This window comes from Eschscholzia californica, unplaced genomic scaffold, assembly GCF_041429995.1.
Source record: "Eschscholzia californica isolate CP2 unplaced genomic scaffold, dmEscCali1.0.p SCAF_4, whole genome shotgun sequence".
Taxonomy (NCBI): Eukaryota; Viridiplantae; Streptophyta; class Magnoliopsida; order Ranunculales; family Papaveraceae; genus Eschscholzia; species Eschscholzia californica.
Genome location: NW_028238461.1, coordinates 25,637,984 through 25,647,171, shown reverse-complemented (window position 1 = coordinate 25,647,171; position 9,188 = coordinate 25,637,984). Strand labels below are relative to the sequence as shown.

Below are 9,188 nucleotides of genomic sequence, written 5' to 3'. Positions count from 1 at the left end.
TTCCATGTAATTTAGACAATATAAAGTAAATAATGGAGTAATAAATTTGTCGGGCTTTAAGCCTCTTTTATTATAGTTTATATTAGGTGGTTATCGTGCTCATTACATCTTCACGATGCATCAATGTCTTGTAACAACTAATATAGATTGTAGTAGATTTCTTAAAAAAAAAAAATTGACAAGAACAAAAATTACATAAAAAAAATAAAAATTAAAAAAAAATTTAAAACTAAAAAAACCATTAAACCAAGGTGCAACTATTAACAAAAGTTGAGGATATTTTCGTCCAATGAAATTACAAGGGAACTTTATCGTTTTGGGTTTTGTCATAGAGTAAACTTTTTTTTAATACAGTCGCCAGTAGCCACTTACCTAGCGACTAGTGGAGGATAAAGAAGTGCCCTAACATGATCTTTCTGCTGCTGAAATGAATTAGGGTTCTTATATTATTAATATTCAAAAGCTCAATCAAATTCATTCTATTTCCAGGTTTGATCGGAAAGAAATACTCAGTAATTTTACAAGTTCTTTTTTTTTTCTTTTTCATTTCAGTAGTAGTGGAAGAAGAACGATAAAGTCCGTCCTCTGATCTCATCTTTCAGTACTGGTATTTAGATAAAAATGTTTCAGAGGTTAGGGACGATAGGTCAAAGTGGCAGTATAATCATCCAATCGGCGAAGATATCTTCTCGTACAGGTTTAGCAGTTTCTTCTTTACTTTCAGGTCATTAAAGAAGAAGAGATCTTGACTCGCTACATCAACTACTATAATTTGTATTATTATAGTTGAAGAAATCTCGTTTGTCTTGAGAAATCTCTGGTTTGAATTGTCACTTGAAGTCTCAGTTTGGTAGATAAAGAATTTGGTTTTGATTTGGAGTTTCAATTCAGTTCTACTTTGGGTCCAGGAAGAGGTAGATTCTAGGGTTACTGGTTGATGTGGGTTACTGATCTTATCTCGAAGTATTTCATTTCTGTCTCAAACGTTGCTTACTAATACCTAGGGAAGAAGACCGAAGAGATTTCGAGATTATCAAAAGAAGAAGAATAAATCGAAGTGCTTACAGTTTATTAAGTATTTCCATTTTTAAGAGAACCTGCCTCTTTTTGAGCTTGGAAGGAAGTAGAAGAAGTAGATTTGTTTATTAGAAAGTTATATCTTTTTAGCTCTTCTCCCCTGTTTTGTGCATTTCATTGATTGTTGAAGTCATGATGGCCATAACATCTTGCAAGGATTCGAAACTAGGTTTAGACAATGGAAAGTATGTTCGTTACACACCTGAGCAAGTTGAAGCCCTAGAAAGGGTATATCATGAATGCCCTAAACCGAGTTCGATCCGTCGACAGCAGTTGATAAGAGAATGCCCTATCCTCTCCAATATTGAGCCCAAACAGATAAAAGTTTGGTTTCAGAATAGAAGGTAAACAAATAAAATATTTTATGTTTCTTTATTTGGATCAGTTATATATCTGGTATATTGACCTGTTAATGTTCTATATGCAATTTTCAGGTGCAGAGAGAAGCAGAGGAAAGAGGCTTCTCGTCTTCAAGCTGTTAATCGGAAGCTTGCAGCAATGAACAAGCTTTTAATGGAGGAAAATGATAGGTTGCAGAAGCAGGTGTCTCACTTGGTGTATGAGAATGGCTACTTCCGCCAACAAACTCAAAGTGTAAGAATAACTACGGTCAGGGTTTGATCCATTTGGTAAAATAGATCTTTCGTTGAGAAAGGCTTGTTAAAGTTATAGACCTATAAATTCTTAACTAACATTCTGGGTTGCATTTGTATTATATAATCTGAAATTGAATCATGTGTCATGGTGTTTTTCAGACGCTTGCAACCACAGATACAAGTTGCGAGTCTGTCGTGACAAACGGTCAACATCAGTTGACGACGCCTCAGCATCCGCCAAGGGATGCTAGCCCTGCTGGGTTAGTAGGAAAAATCTCTTGGTCAATTGTCCTAGTTTTATTCTTGGTTTCTGTAGCCTTGTTATCACTGTCTAGCTGATAAGTTTATGCTTGTATTTTTTCCAGACTTTTGTCCATTGCAGAGGAAACTTTAACAGAGTTTCTCTCGAAGGCTACTGGAACTGCTGTTGAGTGGGTCCAAATGCCTGGAATGAAGGTCAGTTTTCTCTCTCTTATGCTTTATTCAATCTCTGCATTTAAATTATTTATTGAAATTGATTTTCTCGAAGGCCTTGTCAACTTCTGGACAAGAAATCTGAGGAAATATTTTGGCATAAACATTTTCTATCTTCTTATATTTGAATATAATCTAAGGTTGCATGAACCACAACATTGCACTCACTATTCTATTGATTTGTCCAGCCTGGTCCGGATTCCATTGGAATCGTTGCTATTTCTCATGGTTGCACTGGTGTGGCAGCACGAGCCTGTGGCTTGGTGGGTCTTGAACCTACTAGGGTAAGTTTTTGTTATATATATATATATATTATTTCGATGCTCTGACTTGTCTCCTTATTCTCTTGACTGGGTTTCCAAAACATTTAATCAAGTAAGATTCTTACAGGTCGCAGAAATCCTCAAAGATCGACCATCGTGGTTTCGCGATTGCCGATCTGTTGAAGTGGTAAACGTGTTGCCCGCTGGAAATGGTGGAACCATCGAGCTGCTTTACATGCAGGTACGCACTGATCATTCTATGTTCTAGTCATGGAAGTTGAGACTTGAGGGACTGAGGAGCATGCTTCCTTAACTAACCGTTAACCTTTCAAATCATTGATGTAGCTTTATGCGCCTACAACATTGGCTCCTGCTCGTGACTTCTGGTTGTTGCGCTACACTTCTGGATTGGAGGATGGTAGTCTTGTGGTACATGTTATTACTCTTAACTGCCTGCAACATGGATTTGTTTTCCTTTGCTTTTTCCCTTTTGTGCTCTCATTTCTTCAAGCTCTTGGAGTTCTCATTTGGTGTGCCTACACGTGATTCTCAGGTCTGTGAAAGATCACTTAGCAGCACACAGGGTGGTCCCAGCATGCCTCAGGTGCAGAGTTTTGTTAGAGCAGAAATGCTCCCAAGTGGGTTCCTGATAAGACCCTGTGAAGGTGGCGGTGCTATAATACACATTGTTCATCACATGGATCTTCAGGTAACGCAAGTCACTTGAGATATTATGTTGCAGCTGTTTTCCTGATAATCACATCTGTAGTTCTATTTTTTTTAAAGATATTAATGCTGAAACATTGATCCCATGTACCAGCCATCTGGGGTACCCGAAGTGCTTCGCCCATTATATGAATCATCTACTGTGCTTGCTCAGAAGACTACCATAGCGGTTTGGCTACTTATTCATTTTAAGTTTTTAAGAATTTTTATCATCAACACATTTCGTTCGAGGGAACCTTTTTTAAATGGAAGAAGCTTCTTTAAGAATTATTAAGAAGTATGGGCGATGAAAGTTGAAGCTTTCAATTATCTGACACGTCGGATTCGCCCTTGACTTTTTCATCTAGGCTCTACGCCAACTGAGGCAAATTGCGCTGGAGGCTTCTCAGACTACTGCAAATAGTTGGGGCAGACAACCTTCCGCACTACGAGCACTTGGTCAAAGGCTGAGCAGGTGTGCCTATCTAGTTTCTTCTCCCAGAGGTCTGTTACTGAGTCTTGTGACATTAGACTCTGATACTTTTATGGTTGTCTTGCAGAGGTTTCAATGAAGCACTAAATGGCTTCACTGATGATGGGTGGTCTGTGATGGGAACTGATGGCATGGATGATGTTACTATCCTTGTGAATTCATCTCCAAGCAAGATCATGGGTCTAAATCTTACCTCTTCAAATGGGCTTCCAACTGTGAACCAGAGTGTCTTATGTGCCAAGGCTTCCATGCTTTTACAGGTCAGGGGGTTTCATTTGCTATATTATTCTGAGTGTATTGCTGGTGATCTGGTGAACAATGAAATTAGAGACAGCTACACTCTAGGAAATACTGTAGTTAACATTTTCTTACGAACTATCTTGCTCATCTTTACTAATATAAAGCAAAATGCAGAAAATTCATAAACCATAAGTTAATACCCTGGTAACATGCATTGTCTATAAATGTCCTGAGACTGCATAAGGTACAGGATCTACCAGTTTATGTTCGTTAATTATGTGATCAAGGTATTGTGAATTATTTTTGTCATTTACTCATTTGTTTGTTTTAGTAACGTATTAGAAGGTACTCGTATAAGTGTACATTCGTCAATGATAACCATTGTAAGGATCGTGCTGTTCTTTGTGCATCCTATAGTTTTCATGTAAGTAGTAAGATATGCTATTTATTATTTTTTCTATGGTTATGGACTTATGGTGATACATTTAGTTTATTAGGCAAAGATCAGTTTCATGATATTTAAAGTTGTCATTGTTTGTAAAAATTATATATGAACTCTCAACGGTAGTTGGTTACTTGGTTACAAGTTATGACTAACAAAATTTCAGATAATTGGTGCGGGTATACTTTACCTGCATTCCTTATATTGGATTAAATGTTAAATTTTAGCATTATTTTACTTCATGTATGTCATTTTATGGACTTAACTGAACCTATACTTTTTTTTGTTAATTTGTATATATCACGTGGAAGTGTTTCACATTTGTTCAAGTATTCGTATGTCACCCTATTGCTACGTTTTACCATGTCCTTTAGCTGCATATGCAGAAGTTCTACTGCTCTTAGGATACATATAGGATATTTTCAGTATTTCATGATGGCATCTCTTAATTGTGAAAAGTAAAAGGCCAATAAGGTCCCCTTTCATATTCAACTGTTACTTAGATTCTACTCTCTTACGAGGATTTGATTCTTCTTTGTACTTGTTCCTTAATAATATGGGTAGCATCTATTGGAGGATAGCATATAAATTATTCTAGTTTCAATTTGCTCTGTCGTCCAGAATGTACCTCCAGCTATACTTCTCAGATTCCTGCGAGAGCATCGATCAGAGTGGGCAGAAAGCAGCATAGATGCTTACTGTGCTGCATCTGTCAAAGGGGTTCCTTGTAGCTTATCCAGTTCTAGAGTTGGAGGCGTTGGTAGTCAAATTATTCTTCCGCTGGCTCATACAATTGAGCGCGAAGAGGTTAGTAATAATTTAGTTCTAATCTCTGCTGAATAGCTCTTTTTGGTTGTGTCATGTTATAAGCTTCGAAAATATATTTCCACTATTTCCCAACATGATTCATATTTTTTTTATGCGATCCTCTTAAACAGTTCTTGGAGGTACTTAAGTTGGAAAATATTGGCCATTGCCAGGACGAGTTAATGTCGTCAAGGGATATTCTTTTCTTACAGGTAAGATGCTTCATTTCATTTTTGTACCTAACACTGTCCTAAAATATTATATGGTCTATTGATGGAGTGGTAAAATTCATTACAAAAGGTTGCATTGCCAACCTTTTTCGTAGTCAGAAACGCTGTCATGTTAGCACACGTTTTATTGTTGTGGCATTACCAATTTTCTTTGCAAAAGCCCTACGTTAGTTGATACTAGTTTTCGACATGCCGGAGGCCTATTTTGATCATATGGATTTCCAGTTTTCTGTTTAGTGTTGGCTTCTGTTCAAGAATGACTGATATTTTAAGCGGCGTTAAATGTAAAATGGCAGATCAAAAACGTACTTGTTTGGTTTGGATATTAACAAGAATTGAGATGATCTCTTATTCATTGTTATGTTACTTACAATTTAACCTGAAATTGTGTCTGTCGTTTCGACTCTGTGGCTCCAGCTCTGTAGCGGAGTGGATGAGAATGCTATTGGCACATGTGCCGAACTTGTATTTGCTCCCATCGACTCTTCTTTTGCTGATGACGGGCCAATTGTACCTTCTGGTTTCCGCATTATTCCTCTTGATTCAGGACTTGTAAGTATTTAGCTTTATGAAGATCTAAAGTTTCATCTTCATTTAGTTGCTATTAATTTAAATTTCACTTTCAACACCACGCAGGATGCCTCCAGCCCAAATCGTACACTGGATCTTGCTTCTGCTCTTGAAATAGGCCCTGCTGGAAATAAAATGACTGGTGATTATTCTGGGAACAGTGGTAACATGAGATCCGTAATGACAATAGCTTTTCAATTCGTATTTGAAAACCATCTGCAAGAAAATATAGCATCCATGGCTAGGCAGTATGTTCGAAGCATTATATCATCTGTTCAGAGGGTTGCTCTAGCTCTCTCACCCTCTCGTCTTGGTCCTCATGGTAGTCTACGCTCACCACCAGGCACTCCTGAAGCCCAGACACTTGCTCGCTGGATCTGTCAAAGCTACAGGTGCGTCAAATGTTTTCGCTCACTGAATGTTTATGCCTTCCAATATTGTGTTTTTAACTGCTGCTTAGAAAACAAGTACTTTTAGGGAAGTCAAGATCCACTTTGCTGGAAGAATATCTGTCTTGACATATTAAGGTTTTTCATACTGTGCTCAGTTAGATGGTTTATTCACTTCATTATACCCTATATAGGCGACTAGATGAGGAGTTTGGTTAGTAATGCATTCTAAAACTTGATATCGTTTTGCTAGAAATTGTTTGGGTGCGGAGCTGCTCAAACTTACCGGCGAAGGAAGTGGATCCATCCTCAAAACACTCTGGCATCACCAGGATGCTATCATGTGCTGCTCTCTGAAGGTAGTTGGGTGTTATAGCTAATAATCTCTATGTCTAGGATTCACCTTTACAAATACATTAATTTCACTCTATTTCAGCTTGTTAGTGCAGATGAATTTCAACTTTAATTTAAATTTTATGTCTTCTTTTTTTCCATACGAAACACGTAGTACCCATGGACCAGGACAGTCCATGTCTATTCCCTGTGAACATATTGTCCATATATTTCATTCTCTAAATGGTTTTCTCCTTTCTCCTCGGCATTGACTGTAGTTTAACATTTGGTCTTGTTTCAGCAAAAAAAAAAAAATCTTTAGAAGGCTGTGAGAACTAAGAGCTTGCGCATATCATTTCTCCTTGTGCTGTCATTGAAGCTTGATCTAAGTTTACCGACTTTGTCGATACTCGATACATTAGATTAAAAAATCCATGTATTGTGATCATGCTGCTTCTGGTTCTTTGTCGTGTTAGTGTAGCAACGATTGAAAGCTTTGGGAACTATTAGCTAGACGAACTAGAATGCTCCAGGTTATACTGAAATTAGCATAGACAACGGTAAAATAGAAAGGTCTATAAATCACCTGTTTATTCATTGTGAGGAGGCTAGAAAGATTTGGGTTTTCTTTATCCAGGCAGCGGGAGTACAGTGGTGCTCTCCTTCTTCGCTGCCTAAGGTGCTAATCCAATGGAGGAAAATACCACACAAGAAGCCTAGGAGGGAGTTGTGGGTGATGATCCCCGTAGCAATATGTTGGTCCATTTGGCTGGCTAGGAACTTAGGCATTTTCAATGATTCTCCTAGGAGTCTAGTGGTCGAAGTGGAGGACGTCCTTACTCCTTGGTCTCCTCTTCCATTGGAGTAGAAACATGAGTTGGGCGAAGTGTCTGTCATACTTGGACTTTATTTCTAATTGGGAGGCTATCATGAAGTAACATCTTCGCCTGTGATACAACCAATGCGTTTGTACATTCTTTTCCTCGTCAATATTAATTCAAACTTTAAAAAAAAAATAGAAAGGTTTTCAGCAACTTAGCTCATCATTGATCAAAAGATGTCTTCGACGAACGAACTGAGTCCTTATTTTTGGACCATGTCAGTCCATGTCTCCTCTGTAAATAACTCTACCTGATTCTTATCGCTTAACAGATGAGATAAATGATAACTACATCTACACAACGAGAGAGATTTGTTCTAGTGAATCAGGACTCTGAACCTTAAAAGTTGCTGGCATCAAAACTACCCACTTAATGTACTGAGTTACATATAATCACTTTCAGTTGACTTTATGTACTACTGAAAATATGTTTTCGCTCTTAATCTACTCAGTTACAGATAATCACTTTCAGTTGACTGTCTTTTACTAGTAAAATAAACATAGACATGCTTTCACTCTTAATCTGCCAGTACATATCATAAGATTTAGATCATTGCTTCATGATGGCCCTCATTCTATTTTTAGAAAGATTTATTACTCTTGTTTCTGGAAGCTTCAAATCATGGAGTTGCGCTGTAGTTGTCACATGATTCACGTGCTCTAGGCACTGCAAGTTGAAACTTACACTTCACTGGTTATTTCTCATTCTGCCCATATCCAAGCACATAGGAGTAGAACTACATAAGAGTTAAGACATCTCTTGGTAAAAGAGGAATACCAATTTACTTTGATGATGACAGGTATTTTCTTTAGTAGTCGCCATGTTTAATTGATTTCTGATATGGTTTGTTCAGGCGCTTCCAGGCTTCGTCTTCTCGAATCAGGCAGGTCTTGACATGCTTGAAACAACTTTGGTTTCTTTGCAAGACATAACTCTGGAAAAGATATTCGATGATCATGGAAGAAAGACTCTATGCACAGAATTCCCTCAGATAATGCAACAGGTCTGTCTCTCTGCTGACATATCACCACATTAATGTTACTGCATTCGTTTCTGGCCATTTGTTAGGTGGTTCTAACACTGCTTAACCTCCTGTGTGGGAAATATATTATTGATTTTTTAGCTATTCATCATCCATTATAAACGCCATAGGACCCAAAATGTAAAATGGTCTTTTAAAGCAGAGAATTCGCCTTCTCAATAGTGGTTTTATTTCCACTGCTTTGTCATGTTAGATGATAAATTATTTGTTTCTAACCTTCTGTAATATCATCTGACGTAATTTTCTTCCTGGTAGGGGTTTGCATGTCTTCCTGGAGGTATCTGTCTATCAAGCATGGGAAGGCCAGTATCGTATGAAAGAGCAGTGGCTTGGAAGGTATTGGACAATGAAGAAAATGCCCACTGCATTTGCTTTATGTTCATCAACTGGTCTTTTGTCTGATAATATCTGAATTTATTTATCACTATATACTAGGAGAAAGACCAACAACGTAAAAACTCCTTAACTTATCGCTTGCACTGTTTTTATTAGAACTTCTGCCATGGAGTCTTGAATTTCACATCAGACTGTCATGAATCTTTTGTTACTTTTGGAACTACTCAGTATTCTGCTCTGAACTTGTATGAAACCAACAACTACTATTTATTATGTTTTGAAGCTGTGTGGAACTATTTATCTTGAACCA

At 37.6% G+C, this 9,188-nt stretch overlaps 1 protein-coding gene across 2 annotated transcripts; it reads left to right on the top strand.

Annotated features, from left to right (window-relative positions):
• The first annotated feature begins 318 nt into the window (after positions 1–318).
• LOC147543861 (homeobox-leucine zipper protein ATHB-15-like) lies at positions 319–9,188 on the top strand. Of its 2 annotated transcripts, none has more exons than XR_015223280.1 (18): positions 319–1,421; positions 1,512–1,671; positions 1,833–1,933; positions 2,039–2,129; positions 2,336–2,431; positions 2,538–2,651; positions 2,756–2,839; positions 2,964–3,119; positions 3,231–3,305; positions 3,484–3,590; positions 3,676–3,868; positions 4,912–5,097; positions 5,229–5,309; positions 5,745–5,879; positions 5,964–6,289; positions 6,540–7,192; positions 7,643–8,503; positions 8,798–9,188. XR_015223280.1 is itself a non-coding variant. In XM_086633797.1 (18 exons), exons 1-18 carry the CDS (start codon positions 1,210–1,212, stop codon positions 8,942–8,944), a joined length of 2,520 nt encoding a protein of 839 aa, XP_086489923.1. In that variant the 5' UTR covers positions 319–1,209; the 3' UTR covers positions 8,945–9,188. The 2 variants fall into 2 exon arrangements, 1 of the variants encoding a protein (XP_086489923.1); XM_086633797.1 differs by having other exon boundaries at positions 6,540–6,645; positions 8,354–8,503.